Genomic DNA, 15,991 nt, shown 5'->3' on the forward strand with positions numbered 1-15,991 from the left:
TTAACCCAAGTCTCTGTAGAATAAGCAACAAAAAATCAGTAAATACATAGAAAAGTTGGGGTAACACAATTAACAAATGTAAATTGATCAGGTGGCACTCCACCTCTCTAAAACACACACTCCTATGCACAAGCACTCACAAATGCTGTATGTGACCACAGAGCCAGTCTCAAACGTACAATAAAAAAAGACAAAAAAGAAATGGTGTTAAAAGCCACAGTAAACATAAACATCATATCAGGTATAAAACCACACACACTTTGGTCTTCATCTGGACAACACCCAAAATTAGACTGAGGGTTGGGGTGGGCTGATACCTTCACACAGGGAGAGAGGGGCCATGTTCAGGAGGTGTATTCTTTGATTTAGGTAGTGACTGCATTTTTTTTTTAAGACAGGATCTCACTCTGTCACCCAGGCTGGAATGCAGTGACGTAATCTCAGTTCACTGCAGCCTCAACCTCCTGGGCTCAAGTGATCCTCCCACCTCAGTCTCTTGAGTAGCTGGGACCACAGGCACATGCCACCATGCCCAGCTAATTTCTGTATTTTTTGTAGAGACAAGGTTTCGCCACATTGACCAGGCTGGTTGCGAACTCCTAGACTCAAGCAATTCACCCGCCTTGGCCTCTCAAAGTGCTGGGATTATAGACGTAAGCCACTGCACCTGGCCTGTGACTGCATTTTATGACAATTAATTCAGTGGTACACGTATTATTTACATTCTTTTCCATATGTATGCCTCAACGAGTAAATTCTATTCCATTAAAATTAATAAACAATGAATGAAAAATCACAAGCCATTTTGTTAATACATTTAAAAAACTAGATTAATGCAAGAAATTGTAAATTACCAAAATTTATTCAGGCAGTAATAGAAGATCAGGCCTGACTAATAACATAAAAGAAATAGGGAAAAGTCATCCCAGAATTCTGGGGGACATGTTGTTCCACAGCATCGGATGTGATTTAAAGGGTTCCACAACACTGAAAAGGGAAAAGTTACCTTCTAATGCTGACAGCAACTCACACTGAAAGCAAAACTGGCAGAGGTCCTACTAAAAATAACAAAACCAAAACTACAGAACAACCAACAACCATAGAATCTTATCTGAAACCTAATGCAAACATTCTCAAATAAGATATTAGCAAACAGAATTCAAAAATGAGGCTGTTTTGATAGAACGAAATATCCAAGAACTGTGAGACAACTGTAAAAGGTGTTAACATGTATAATAGGAATTTCAGAAGGCAGAAAGGAAGAGAAGAAATATTTGAGACAATAATAACTGAGAATTTATCCAGGAAGCTCAGAGAATACTGAATAGAATAAATGCTTAAAAAAAAAAAAAAAAGAGAAAGAAAATGACCCCTAGGCATATCATATTAAACCTACAGAAAATCAAAGAAAAAGTACTGAAAGAAACCAGACAGGGAAAAATACACCTTATCTACTGAGGAACAAAAAAGAATTATATCCTATTTCTCAGATACCACACGAGCCAAGAAGAGTACAGGGAAATGTTTAAAGTACAGAGAGTGGCTGGGCATGGGGGCTCACCCCTGTAATCCCAGCAATTTGGGAGAGTGGCCGGGCACGGGGGCTCACCCCTGTAATCCCAGCAGTTTGGGAGGCTGAGGCGAGTATATCACTTGAGATCAAGAATTCGAGACCAGCCTGGGCAAACTGTCTCCACTAAAAAGTACAAAAATTAGCATTGGGTGTGGTGGCGACATGCCTGTAATACCAGCTACTTGGCAGGCTGACGCACGAGAATCATTTGAACCCAGGAGGTGGAGGTTGCAGTGAGCTGAGATCACACTACTGCGTTCCACCCTAGGCAACAGAGCAAGACTCTGTCTCAAAAAATAATAATAAATTAAATAAAGTACAGAGAGAAAAAAATTCACCAACTAGAATTATAAACTACACAACATTATCCCTGCAAAGAAATAAAGAATAAAAGACTCCCTGACAAACCAAAATTAAGGGAATTCGTTGCCAGTAGACATGCCTTGAAAGAAGCATTAAAAGAAGTTCTCTGGAGGGAAGGAAAAGAATATAGGTGTCAGGATATTTGGATCAACACAAAGAAAAGAAAAGCATCAAAGAAGGAGTAAGTGAAGGTAAATACTTTTTTTTTATTCTTAAATGACCTAACACGTAGTTTGTTCGAAATAATAATAGCAACAATATATTCAATTATATATGCTTGTCTGCTTATACCTAAGCAAAATGAATGACAGCAATGATACAAGGAATGAGAGGCAAGGATTAGGATTATTTTGTTATTATAGGGTACTCACCCTACCTGCAAAGTGGTATAGTGTCATCTGAAAGCAAACGTGGATTAGTTATAAATAAAACTCCAACTCTAAAGCAACTACTAAGAAAGGTTAAAAAAAAAAAAGTATAATTGATATGCTAGTAAAGAAAATGGCATCATAAAATGTTCAGTTAAAACCGCAAAAGACAACAAAGGAGTGGAAAACAGAGACAGGAACAAACAACAAGGGGAACAAATAGAAGACAATAACAAATCTAGTGGATATTAATCCAACTATATCATTAATCACTTTGAATATGGTATATATGCACCAATTTTAAGACAGATTGTCAGAGAAGATCAAAAAACATGACCCATTTATATACTGTCTATAAAAAAAAACACTTTAAAAATAAAGACACATATAGATTAAAATTAAATTAGCTGGGTCTGGTGGTGTGTGCCTGCAGTCCCAGCCAGTTGGGAGACTGAGGCAGAAGGACAGATTGAGCCCAGGAGTCCAGGAGTTAGAGCCCAGCCTGGGCAACATAGCGAGTCTTCATATCTTGAAAAAAAAGGAAATGAATGGAAAAAGATATACCATGCTTACTCTAATCAAAACAAAGCAGGAGTAGTAGTATTAATTTCAGGCAAAGCAGAATTCACAGTAAGAAGAATTATCAGAGATAAAGAAGAGCATTACATAAAGAAAAGATAGTAACAATCATCAATGTGTGGACCCAACAACAAAGCATCAAACTATGTGAGGCAAAAACTGACAGAACTGCAAAGAGCAACAGAGGAGCCAATTATTATAGCTGGAGACTATAACACCCTCTGTCAGATCCAACAGGTAGAAAATTAGGAAGGACACAGTTCAACCCAACAACATTGTCAACTGGTTATAATGGACATCTACAGACTACTTCATCCAACAACAGTAGAATACACATTCTCCTCATGCTCACACGGAACACTCACCAAGACAGAACACATTCTGAGCCATAAGACACACCTCCACGCATTTAAAAGATTAGAAATAATACAATGTCTGCTCTCAGGCTACAAGAATTAAAACAGAAATCAGTAACGGAAAGCTGGAAAAATCCCCAAACACTTGAAGATTAAACAACGCAACTAAATAGATCAAAGAGGAAATCACAAGAGAAATTTAAAAATATTTTGAACTAAATAAAAATGACAGCACAGTTTATCAAAAATTTGTGGGATGAATAAAATGAAAGCAAGAATGATAGAAAGGCCAAACATGGTGGCTCACACTGGTAATCTCAGAACTTTAGGCCACAGGAGGATTGTTTGAGCCCAGGAGTTCAAGAACAGCTTGGGCAAACATAGTGAGACCCCACCTCTGCAAAAAATTTTTTTTCATTAGCCGTGCCAGGCACGCTTCTGTAGTTCTAGCTACTTGGGAGGCTGAGATGGAAGGATCGCTTGAGCCTGGGAGGTTAAAGCTGTGATCGTGCCACTATACTCCAGCCTGGGTGACAGAGCAAGACTCCATCTCAAAACAAAACAAAACAAAACAAAACAAAAACTGATGGGAAGAAAAAGGACAAAAAGAGAAATAGAAAAAAAATTTTTTTAATGTGGGATGAAGCAGTGCTTAGAGGAAAATTTATAGCATTGAAAGTACATATTAGAAAAGAAGAAAAATCTAAAATCCATCATCTAAACTTCCACTTTAGGAAAACAGAAAAAGAAAAGCACATTAAATCCTAAGTAAGAAAAACAGAAACAGTAAAACCTAGAGCATAAATCAATATACTTGAAAATAAGAAATCAACAGAAAAAAATTAACAAAACCAAAAGCTAGTTCTCTGAAAATATCAACAAAAATCGATAAACCTCTAGCCAGGCTAACTAAGCTCTTCAGCTTCCAGAGTAGCTGGGATTACAGAAGCGTGCCACCACACCTGGCTAATTATTTTATTTTTATTTTTATTTATTTATTTCAAGACGAACTCTTACTCTGTTGCCCAGGCTAGAGTGCAGTGGCGCAATCTCAGCTCACCTGCAACCTCCACCTCCCAGGTTCAAGCAATTCTTCTGCTTCAGCCTCTGAAGTAGATGGAATTACAGGCACCTGCCACCACGCCCAGCTAATTTTTGTATTTTTAGTAGAGACAAGTTTCACCATGTTGGCCAGGCTGGTCTTGAACTCTCGACCTCATGTGATCCACCCACCTCGGCCTCCCAAAGTGCTGCGATTATAGGCCTAATGTTTTTGTTTTCAGTAGAGGTTTTACTATGTTTTCAGTAGAGGTTTTACCATGTTGGCCAGGTTGTTCTCAAACTCCTAGCCTCGTGAGATCCACCTGCCTTGGCCTCCCAAAGTGCTGGGATTATAGGAATGAGTCACCGTGTCCAGCCTAATTTTTGTATTTTCAGTAGAGATGGGGTTTTACCATGTTGGCCAGGCTGGTCTTGAACTCCTGGATTATAGGCATGAGTTACTGCGCCCAGCCTACAAACCAAACTTTCTAGTAAAGTGAGCATTAAGTGTATTGTGTCTATAGTACAAGCCGACAGTTTATAAAAAGCCACACTTTGGAAGTTTATTCACAAATTAGCAGTTTCTGATTTGGAAAACCTTTCTCCAGAGGAAGCAACTATGGAGAGTGGTTTATTTCCCAGGCAAAGGTGAATTTCCTAGTGCAGAGCTTTACAACGCTTCACCTACTTAGCTCATAAAATAGCGAGAAAAAATTATTTGTGGTTGATCTAAAAGTCAATAAAATTTTAAATCCAAAACAGAGCCTACAGTAAAATGCAGAGCACACCAAACAGCACACAGCAGCAGAAACACCCAGCCGGAATCAGCCCTGCGAGTACACTGGTAGCCTGCAGTCTTGCGAGTACACTGGTAGCCTGCAGGCTCTGCGCAGCAACGGGCTGTCCAGCAAGGCGGAAATTACACACATTCAGAGGCTCTGGAGGGACCGCCCATCACCATGTAGGTATTTGTCCGCGAGGTATCTATCCTTGGGAAATGCCCGTGGTTTCCATAATGCAGCAACCACCAAAAATAATGTCTGATTTTAAAACCATATAAAATACGTTTGTATGCCCTCACTTTTCTACAGCAGAATTTTGCAAATGACAATTTTGTGTTGTTTTTGAAGACAGAATTAGCAAGTAAATTAAACATAAGCTAAAGGTCTTTGCCAACAGAAACGTTTTTCTCCTTACAGTCCCTAGTCTCCTAACCACCTGGTGTAAGCAGCAGAAATGAAAACACAACCTCATGCAGACCCAAAGAATAATGAGCAGTTCTAGATGATCACATCTGGTGAATATCTCTGCTTTACCTTTCAATGCTATCCTCTTCCAAAGTAATTTCCATGAATGTCTTTAGTTTTCTGTGAACAGTGGCTGCAACCTCCCTCACTTTTGAACTTTTATGTTTACCTGGAAAAATTATATTAAAAGACAGAAAAGATTTTAACATCACTACACAAAGACAAACACTCCGCTACACACGTGGTACAACTTCCCTAAGCTGGGCCTCCCTATCTTCCCTTTGAGGTAACCTACATACTGACCTGCGGAATAGTAATTCTCCCTTCTAAACGGATGTTGTAAAGATCAAACAAACATTTACTGGGAAGAAGAGTTCAAACAGACCTCACCCCATGAAGCCATTAGAGGAAAGATTATGTCCATGCCAGCAAACCAATCCTGTTTCAGAGTCCTTCCCCTGTTTAACCATCGTAGGTAGTTAAGGATGTATTAAGGGCAAGGCACCTGGGAGCATCCAACATCCGTCCTCAACGTCCTCCTGGTGGTGATCTCAATGCAGGGGGAGTCCCTGAGGGAAGTCTTTGCTTATGGCCAACCTGGGTCAGACTAGTCAAGGAGTATTCTTACCAATCTGCAGATATTCTGTCCATTTAGGCTTACAGGGAGAGTTTGTTTCAATAGGAGCACTCCCTAGCTATAATGTGCCATCTTTGAAAATGATTTCAACATTAGTAAAACTGAGCAAATCACACAGAAAGGTAAAGGCAGTCGGCCTGCAGGGATGTTACTACATTTTATACTGAGCTAAGCATCTTATACATATCTCCAATTATTTTTCCAGTACTCTTTGAACTGCTAGGGATATTCAGAATAGGCAAGACTAAGGCTTACGAGAAATAGTAGATAGATCAAATATAAACACCAAAATATCCATCAACCAAAATAAATTCAGATTTTAAGATACAGGTAACACATCAAATCAATAGAAATTCAATGGTGAGGCACAGAGAGGAATACTTAAATGGGTCCAGTGGCAAAAGGTGAAAATGAACAGGACCTCTACCACCGAAGAGTGAGCAAGCCGATACAAAAACAGATGCAGGGTGGGCTAAGGAGAGGAAGCCAAGTGGACAGCACTATGTCCAGCACATGAGAAGGCAGGGAGTGGAAAGGCTGGGGGACACCTGAGCTGGCCAGGAGTAGCCGAGTGCAGGGGCTGATCCCCAGCAGCCCATGACAGCACCTGTGAGGTACACCAGCCACCTTCCAGATGACGGGGGGGAATGTAACCAACCTGCATTAATAACCAGGATAATATGCACAGCAGCCGTGAGGCACACAATGCCTTCAATATCGTCAGAGGCCACACACGCCTTTAATTCATCCAAAAATGACCTGCAAAACAATCAACAAACATCAAAATTACTGTATCGTATAGAACCTATTATAGCAAAATAAGTACCACCAAGGTTCAACCACAACCACAAACCCCGGTTTGCAGGGGACATGGGAAGCTGACTGAACTCACCCCACGCTTTTCATGGAGAGCGTGCCAGATTGTACAGTGAGACATTAAAACCAGAGGATGCTGCTGGGAACAGGGATGCTGTGCTGAGTGAAAAAGGTTACTCTGTATACCCTCAATGCACACAGAAAAGATTTAGTATGTTGTTGAAAGATGACTCATAGCTGCTGAAGATGGTGCTTTTAAAAGTTTTCACTGAATGTATCTGCTATTAAAATTCGACAGGTACCAGACATCTGTAAAGCAACTCCCTCTGTAACCTGTTAGCCCTGCATGCACCACAGCAAACCCTGCAATTCTGATCAAGTGACATATGGACTAGAAAATGAGTAGCAGCTGCGTGTTCAACGAACATGGCACCGGTATTTACCTTGTCAAGTGTTCTGAAAGCACACTTGGTAAGAAGTATTTTACTAAACATTAACATTCTATGTTCTCCCTTAACTGAATTTCAGTTATGAGAAGCATAACTAACCAGAGACTATTTAGACGAATATTCTTTACAGAAAGTTAGAATTTTTCTGTGTAAGTTTAATGTAAATATTTCTAATTACTGATAACATGGAGAGAAAATTATATAAGACATTTTTCTCATAGAAAAGAGTATAGCTTTGAAAAACTTGAGAGTAAAAGGAATAGAACAAAAGCTGCTGAGGGTTACAGCCACGATGAGAGTTTCAGGACAGTAAAGAGAAAGTGATTACCTGACCACATTCGAAGACTTTATTATTATTCCTATTAAACACCTTGAAAATGGTGGAAGATCAGAAAGATGCTCTGGAGGAGTAAGCTCTTCTGTGTCAGAAACCTAAAAAAGTTCCAAATCAGCAAGTTGTAAACAGAGACTAGGCTACTCACTTGTAAATTACCCTGCTTTGGGTTTTTTTCAACACCCAAGAAAAACTTGCCAGAAATTCAAAAGAATTATTTTTATTAACTGTTGGAATGTCTACAATAACTATGAATAATCTATTATTATAAACATAAGTGTGCTGGGCATGGTGGTTCACACCTGTAATCCCAGCACTCTGGAAGGCTGAGGCAAGAGGATTGCTTGAGGCCAGGAGTTCGAGATCAGGCTAGTCAACATGACAAGACCCTGCCTCTATAATAAAATTTTAAAATTAGCCAGGCATGGTGGTGCATACCTGTAGTCCCAGCTACTTGGGAGACTGAGGCAGGAGGATCACTTCAGCCCAGGAATTTGAGGCTGTAGTGAGCCATGTATCATGGCAGTCCAGCCTGGATGACAGAGATCCTATCTCAATATGACAAAAAAAAAAAAAAAAAAGATAAGCGAAGGTGCTTATTCAGTGAGACAAAAATAAAGAAAAACAGACATGCTACTCAATGAGCCTTTCATCAAAAAGTCTTTATCTTGTTATCGTCTACTGTAAATAATGTGCTTTTATGCTAAATAAATTTAACATTTTACTCCTGTCTAAACTGGTGTTTCTCAATCTCGGCACTACCGACCTGACCAGCTCGTTCTTTGGGGGATTGGGGGGCTGTGCTAGGTGCTGTTGAAGGCTGAGCAGTATCCCTGGCCTCCACCCACTCCATGCCAGGGGCACGTTGCCCACCCCCTCACCCAGTTGTGCCAAACAAAAATGTTCCTATACACTGTAGTGTCCCCTGCAGGGCAGAACCCCACAGTGAAGTACTGTAAGTTTAGAGCCACAAGGCCACCTGCCTGGACCTGTGCTCTTAATTATCAGCCTTGTGAGCTTCGATGAGCCTTTCACCATGGAGGCATGAATTCCACAAGCTCCTCAGAAAGTCCAGAATTCCTGCTCCAGGTGGAAACTTATGCCTTTGTTTTCCACCTGTAATAGCTGAGGCATGAATATGCCTATCCCACCCCTGTATCTCTCCACCACTGTGTTTGGCTCAATTCTTGGCTATCTTAGATTTCATTTAGGGATGACTAGACAACACTGCTTTTTTTTTTTTAAGAGGCACAGTCTCACTCTGTTGCCCAGGCTGCAGTGCAGTGGCGCAATCACAAATCATAGCTTGCTGCAGCCTTGAACTCCTGCTTCAGTCTCCTGAGCAGCTGAAACTACAGGCATGTACAACCATGCCCAGCTAATTTTTAAACATTTTTTAATAGAGGCAGGGTCTCACCATGTTGCCTAGGGTGGCCTCGAACTCCTGGCCTCAAGCCATCCTGCTGCCTAGGCCTCCCAAAGTGTTGGGATTATGGTGTGAGCTACCGTGCCTGGCCTAGACAGCACTTCCAGTAACTCTTCCCACACTTCCTCTGCTAGTATCATAATACAAATTTGAAAATTTAAGTCAATCATCACTATATATCAAATAGCACTGTTTCTCATGAAAATGTTTTGCATCTTAAAGTGATTGCTGTAAATGCATTTCTTAAACAGTGAGACAAAAGACTATTGACAGATTAAAATAAAAATAACAACAGCATAAGGGATGGGAGAACACAACTGGAGATTCCTACCATGCAATAGACAAGCATAATTTCTGAAGGTACTGAGACAAGTTAAACATGCATGCTGAGATCTCTAGAGAAACCACTAAAAAAAAAATTACACAAAAGATAATATAAAGTCAACAGAGATAAAATGGTGTAGTAAAAACACTTGATTCATCAAAAAAGTGACAGGAAAGAAAAAAAACCAGAAAGACTAACAGAACAGACAGACTGATAGAAAAGAAACAATTAACATTAACTTAAACCCAAACCTATCAATAAATTCATTAAAGTCAAATGGACTAAAAAAAAAAAAAAAAAAGAAGGGACTATAACCACGCCAAATAGAAGTCAGAGGTTGTTGGACCAGATTTTTTTAAAACCCCACCCAGGTGGGGTTTTAAAAGATATGCTATGCAAACACAAAGCACAAGAAAGCTGCTTTGGCTATGAAAATATCAAAGTAGACTTCATGAGGAGTCAGAGCCAGAGATATTTCATAATAATAGGAGTCAATTCATCAAAAAGAAAAAGCTCGGCAAATGGGCACAGCTATGTTCCAATAAGACTTTATTGATAAAAAACAGATGGTGAGCCAGGCATGACCCATATGCCAAACATTTTTTTTAATCATTTTTAGCTACATAGCTCTCTGGAATAAACAAATCCTAGTTTTTATTCTATTGTGTAATCTAGTAATTACTTTCCAAACCAAAATGATCTCCCTTCAAGCTTTAAGGAAGGCTTTAAATTCTATTTGATGTTTTAGAATTTAGTTAACATCTTTTTATTAGTCATGATTTTATATTACAAAATTTATGATTCATGTAAATATTAAAAATGCATATAATTCAATGACCTTCCCTGTCAGATTTTATCTTTTCATACAGAGAAGGTCTTTTCTCTATATGAAAACGTGATTTTTTACTTTTCTTAAGAGGTGAAGAGGAAAAGAATACCCTGAATATTCCATGTGGGAAAACACCACTTTTTGTTTTGCCTTGAATTATCATCCTGATTATATCACTCTTTAACCAAATAGGCTAATATCTTCTGTATTAATAATGATCTTCAATTCATCTACAGCTACTGGTAGGAAAATAAGATAGTAATAATGAATAAATTGTCTGTTTAAACTGATATTAGCTACATTTTTTTTTTCTTTGAGACGGAGTCCTGCCCTGTTGCCCAGGTTGGAGTCCAATGGCATGATCTCAGCTCACTGCAACCTCCGCCTCCCGGGTTCAAGCAATTCTCCTGCCTCAGTGTCCCGAGCAGCTGGGGTTACAGGTGCGTGCCACCATGCCCGGCTAATTTTTTGTATCTTTAGTGGAGACAGGGTTTCACCATGTTGGCCAGGCTGGTTTCAAACTCCTGACCTCATGATCCACCTGCCTCGGCCTCCCAAAGTGCTGGGATTACAGCCATGAGCCACTGCGCCCAGCCTAAACTGACATTAGAAGGTTGACTATCCTAGCTTAGAAATGAAAAACAGGTGGGGGAGGCTAATAATATAACATGCAAAGATATGTAAACTATTCCACAAAAGCAGTCCCAGAGTAGTCTTGTATTCTACTCACCACTGATTACAACTACTTCTATCCTTTTAGGAGGGAGAATAATCTTAAGAAATTTATCAATTCGGCCGGGCGCGGTGGCTCAAGCCTGTAATCCCAGCACTTTGGGAGGCCGAGACGGGCGGATCACGAGGCCAGGAGATCGAGACCATCCTGGCTAACACAGTGAAACCCCGTCTCTACTAAAAAAATACAAAAAACTAGCCGGGCGAGGTGGCGGGCGCCTATAGTCCCAGCTACTCGGGAGGCTGAGGCAGGAGAATGACGTAAACCCGGGAGGCGGAGCTCACAGTGAGCTGAGATCGGGCCACTGTACTCCAGCCCAGGCGACAGAGTGAGACTCCATCTCAAAAAAAAAAAAAAAAAAAAAAAGAAATTTATCAATTCATTTCAATTTCCTGAATGTAGCATAAAAGCATGTTCAAATGTAAGGACTACATTTCTGTTTTAATCAAGAGTGATAACATCCTTGGTACATGTTTCACAATAGTCACATGAGTCTAAAATACTAACTATCAAACTCTGAGGTGTAGCTGCTAGGAAAGTACACCACTCACTCAAGTTTGAAAATTCTTAAAAAATACTTTGAGAAACGTAGAGAATGTGCTGCTAGTAGAAACACCATCTTGTGTCATCAATAAGAGGCACAGCAGTTTCAGGATTAAAGCACTTCACCTTCCGTAGCTGGTGACTTATCTCAACCACAGGTCCAGCGATCAGAGTAGAAAGTACACCCCGGTGCACAGGGGTGTCCGTGTGCCAAGACTGAACAGCAGTGATGAACTCATGAAGAGGCCTCTGAACAGAATAAAGCAGCTACAAGAAAACACATACATCACTTTTAATGACTAAAAACCATGGTTTTGAAAAAAACAAAACGACACTTTAAAATAAGTATCTTACTATCCTCCCCCAGGACTCGAGGAGTCACTGATGTTGTTTGCCTGCTACCAATGCCCAAGACATTCCATTCCCAGGCTGACTCAAACCTCCCACGCACCACGGCCAGAAGATGATAGACGGGACCAAAGCCCACTGGGAACTTCCCCTAAAGCCAAGAACACCACTCAGGAATAAGGAGGCAAAACATCAATGACATTAAAATAAGGCATCAGCTATGAGGCAACATATGCTAACTACAGCTACACAGGTTTGATGGGAAAACTAAAGGTTTTGGCACAAATTACATTACCTAAAAGATCACAGACACTTGAAATGAATTCATCAAACACAGGAACATTTCAAATTAATTCAAATTGAACTAGACTAGAAAAAGTATGGCCAACAACCTTCAATGACCTTTATCAGCAAAGGACACTGAGTCTTCAATATTTCATAAATAGCCTCCCATTTAAGCATTTTTAAAAGTCTTCATTAAAAAATAATAGTTCATTGATATTTTTAAGCTGCTACTTAGAAAAAGTAATGGCTCTCTCTGATAACAACATCATGTGGTACGAGAACTGAAACTGACATGACATTATTTTTAGGATGAAGCAAATCTGGCATACAGGTTTTTTATATGAAGTGCTTATACAATAATCTCACTTCACATCAGCTTTCAACCAGCAAAGGGAAGCCACGGGCCCCTTCAAGGTCTGTGACTCTCGTTTCCAACCTAGAGAAGGTTAACATAGGACGGGGAGGTAACTCATGATAGAAATTAGCATTTCACCTGGCAAGATGTCTGTCACTCTACAAGTATCAAAATTCTTTTTCAAAAGAAAGGTATATTTTATTTGGAAAACTCTGTGATATAACAATTATACACTCAGAACCTAGAGCAATCAGTCCTCTGCTTCCTGTCCTGCCGTCTGGTCAACCTGAACTCATGGGATCCTGTTCTAAGACCACTGAGTAGAATTCAACAGCTGGAGCTCCCGCCCTTCCTGCCTCCAGCCCATGCACAGGGGTCACCATCTCTCTCTCAGTGTACCCGCCACGGGGGACTCCCACGCCGACTCCATCTCTCTCAGCGCACCTCGCCACCAGGGACCTCCCACACACCACTGCACGTCACCCGAGCGTGAACAGCACAGCCAGGGCTCGTGCATCTGTGTGGGTGTACCCAGCCCTGAAAAGTCCATCTAGCGAACCCGTCCTGGGGAGGCCTGAGTACCCGAAGGCCTTCTTCCGGTTGCTTCCTGAAGCTCCGTGCAATACATTCCAACATTTTCTGAAATACTTTCTGGACTGTGTCCAACAGCATTGCAACTTCTTCATCTGAATCTGTTTTCTGAATCAAGGAACTTCCAGTTATCTCTTTCAGAATGTCAAGAAGTAATGAAACATAAAAAAATCCCTTCACTAGAAAGAAAATTGGAATATATCAGTTTTCTAATCACACAAGTTTGTTGAAATCATTACACATTTCTCACTTAACACATGTATACAATGATAACAAAAAAGAGATTATTACACTTTGGTATTTGGTGAGCCAATACCAAAAGCCAGGCTGATCAGGTTAACCTAAATTCTAACCAAAATAAATAAGTAAGTATGACATTTGTCCAATTTATAAAACTGATACCTTCAGTAACAGTAATAGTTATTAGACTTAGTCACTAAACTAAAAATCGTGTTCCTTGCACACGTGAACACACAGAAGTTCAGCAGTGTGGCTCCTTCAATACCGGAATTAGAGAACAGTTGTTTGTTCTGTTCTATTTTTAGAGAACAGATATACCTATATAATGAAACTGGCTACACTGGAGATCTAGAATTCTATGTATAATTAGTTCCTCCAAAAAGTAAATTTTATAAATAATAAAAGTAGATTCGGTCCTCATGGGAAAGTAATTCCTAAATGATAAGTGAAGTTTAAAAAATAAATAATTTTGACTGTTTCAATCATTAAGCTTAAGTATAAAATGCTGTTTTCACAATAGAAGTGAATTATAAAGAATTAAACAGGCTGGGTATGGTGGCTCACGTCTGTAATCCCAGCACTTTGAAAGGCCAAGGTGGGCGGATCACTTGAGGTCGGGAGTTTGAGACAAGCCTGGCCAAGATGGTGAAACCTCACCTCTACTAAAAATACAAAAATTAGTTGGCCGGGTGGTGGGTGCCTGCAATCCGAGCTACTCGGGAGGCTGAGGCATGAGAATTGCTTGAACCTAGAGGTGGAGGTTGCAGTGAGCCGAGGTCACGCCAGTGCACTCCACTGTAGCCTGGGCGACAGAGCAAGACTTGGTCTCGAAAAAAAAAAAAAAACATTAAACAAAAAAGCTAAAGCAAATAATATTGGTCTATTTGATATTTACGATTAAGCTTTGGAGCTGTTAAACAAATGATGGATGATTTTGCTTATAATTAAAGATTAACTAAGACACTGCCCAGTACCCTGGCTCCAGTGTTCTCCTAGCATCTACTTTCAGTTGTAACTTCATAAAGAGAGATACACTGGGGGGATCCACACACACAGACCCCTCTAGAATCTGCCATGAAGATATTTAAGGCTATCGGAAAGAGACTACAGATGGATCCACTAGAAATTGGACTACCAACTTAATCTAATTCTCAAAACTTAATGTTGAATTTACTAAATGTTATCATTTTCAATCTCTTGTAGCAAAATAACTAGGCTTAAAGAAATGTCTACATCAAATGTTGAGGCTTTTACAGATCTCAGTAAGAATCAAATGCAACACTGGGATATTGGGATACTCACTTAAAAACCATCCAGAAACAGGTTTACACGGCAGTTGGCTACACCACAGAAGCAGTGGGGTGGGAGGCTGGCCGTTAGGGGTTAAGGAGTAGGGGTTAAGTAGTAGGGGCTAAGAGCTAGGGGCTAGGGCTCAGGGGCCAGGGACCAGGATCCCAGCTCAGCAGTACTCTTCTTTACCAGACTGTGATCAGAAGGCCAAGGAGATATGGAATGGCCCCAGGTACACTCCCCCTGGGTTGGCCCCACACCCTTTCCCGTCATCATCTGATGTGACTCGAAGGCTGTCCTCTCACTCACTGTTGCCATGGGTTACCCTGTGCTAATCCTTTCCTTGGGGTAACAGCAACTTCCAGGGGTCCTGGTGGGGTACCACTTAACAATTCCTGACTCACCCCTCCACCCACGGAGCACATGGCCAGAGCAGAGCCAAAAGGTGATGGTTTCCCACACAGATGCCAGGAAATAGCCACTAGCCCAATCCACAGGAAAGTCGGCCTGGCAACGAAGCTGACCACAAGGAGAGGCAGAATCCCAAGGACCCTGTCACAAACTCTGGATGCAGTTATATCTGACCCAGAAACACCTTTGAATTTCCTGGCTGCATCACCTAAAAAAATCCCTTTTTTGGTATACACTAGGTTGCATTATAATCAGTCACTTAAAAGTGAGAGTTCTGAGTTAACACAGTAAAGGAGGGAGGGAGGGAAGGACTGGTTCTGAGTATTTATTGCTCTAAAACAGCCCTGACTGTACCTGTTTGCATGATTCCAAGACTCCGCTGTAAAAGTTGCATCTGAAACTGATGGTCACCAAGGCCTACCATAACAACATCTTTACACACAGTCAGGTAGGTCTGTAAGAGACAGACACAACTTAGCAACAAAGGCCATTTAAAAAAAGGGAGTAAATCCAGCCTCACAAAGCTTCTCCTATCCATGTGCTAGTTATCTTACAAAGCAGATTTTTACAAAGATGTTTTATAAAGGAATTTTCATAAAGATACATTAATTCTTGCTGTTTTCATAATAAATCTAGAGACATATTTTATGTAATTCCACAAACATAACTGAACAGCTGTTACATGTAATGTGTAAAATTACACTAGAAGTATGAAGTTTATGCTTTGCGAAAAGATAAACTCTAGAAAGCTAGATAAATGTTACTGTAAGTTTTTAAGAATAACACTCATGTCTAAAATCACCACTCTAAAGTAGAAAATGAAACACTGAAACATAACAAACTTGGTAAAGA

At 40.3% G+C, this 15,991-nt stretch overlaps 1 protein-coding gene across 2 annotated transcripts in view; it reads right to left on the bottom strand.

Moving 5' to 3' along the window:
• NCAPG2 (non-SMC condensin II complex subunit G2) overlaps nt 1-15,991 on the bottom strand; it is a 73,381-nt gene that overhangs the window by 8,009 nt on the left and 49,381 nt on the right. For both annotated transcript variants that reach the window (XM_015135379.3, NM_001258148.1), the window contains 6 exon segments: nt 15,494-15,593; nt 13,190-13,377; nt 11,746-11,886; nt 7,758-7,861; nt 6,823-6,923; nt 5,597-5,696 (listed from right to left, as the gene is read on the bottom strand). In XM_015135379.3, the coding sequence (XP_014990865.3) occupies nt 5,597-5,696; nt 6,823-6,923; nt 7,758-7,861; nt 11,746-11,886; nt 13,190-13,377; nt 15,494-15,593 (734 nt within the window).

This window comes from Macaca mulatta, chromosome 3, assembly GCF_049350105.2.
Source record: "Macaca mulatta isolate MMU2019108-1 chromosome 3, T2T-MMU8v2.0, whole genome shotgun sequence".
Taxonomy (NCBI): Eukaryota; Metazoa; Chordata; class Mammalia; order Primates; family Cercopithecidae; genus Macaca; species Macaca mulatta.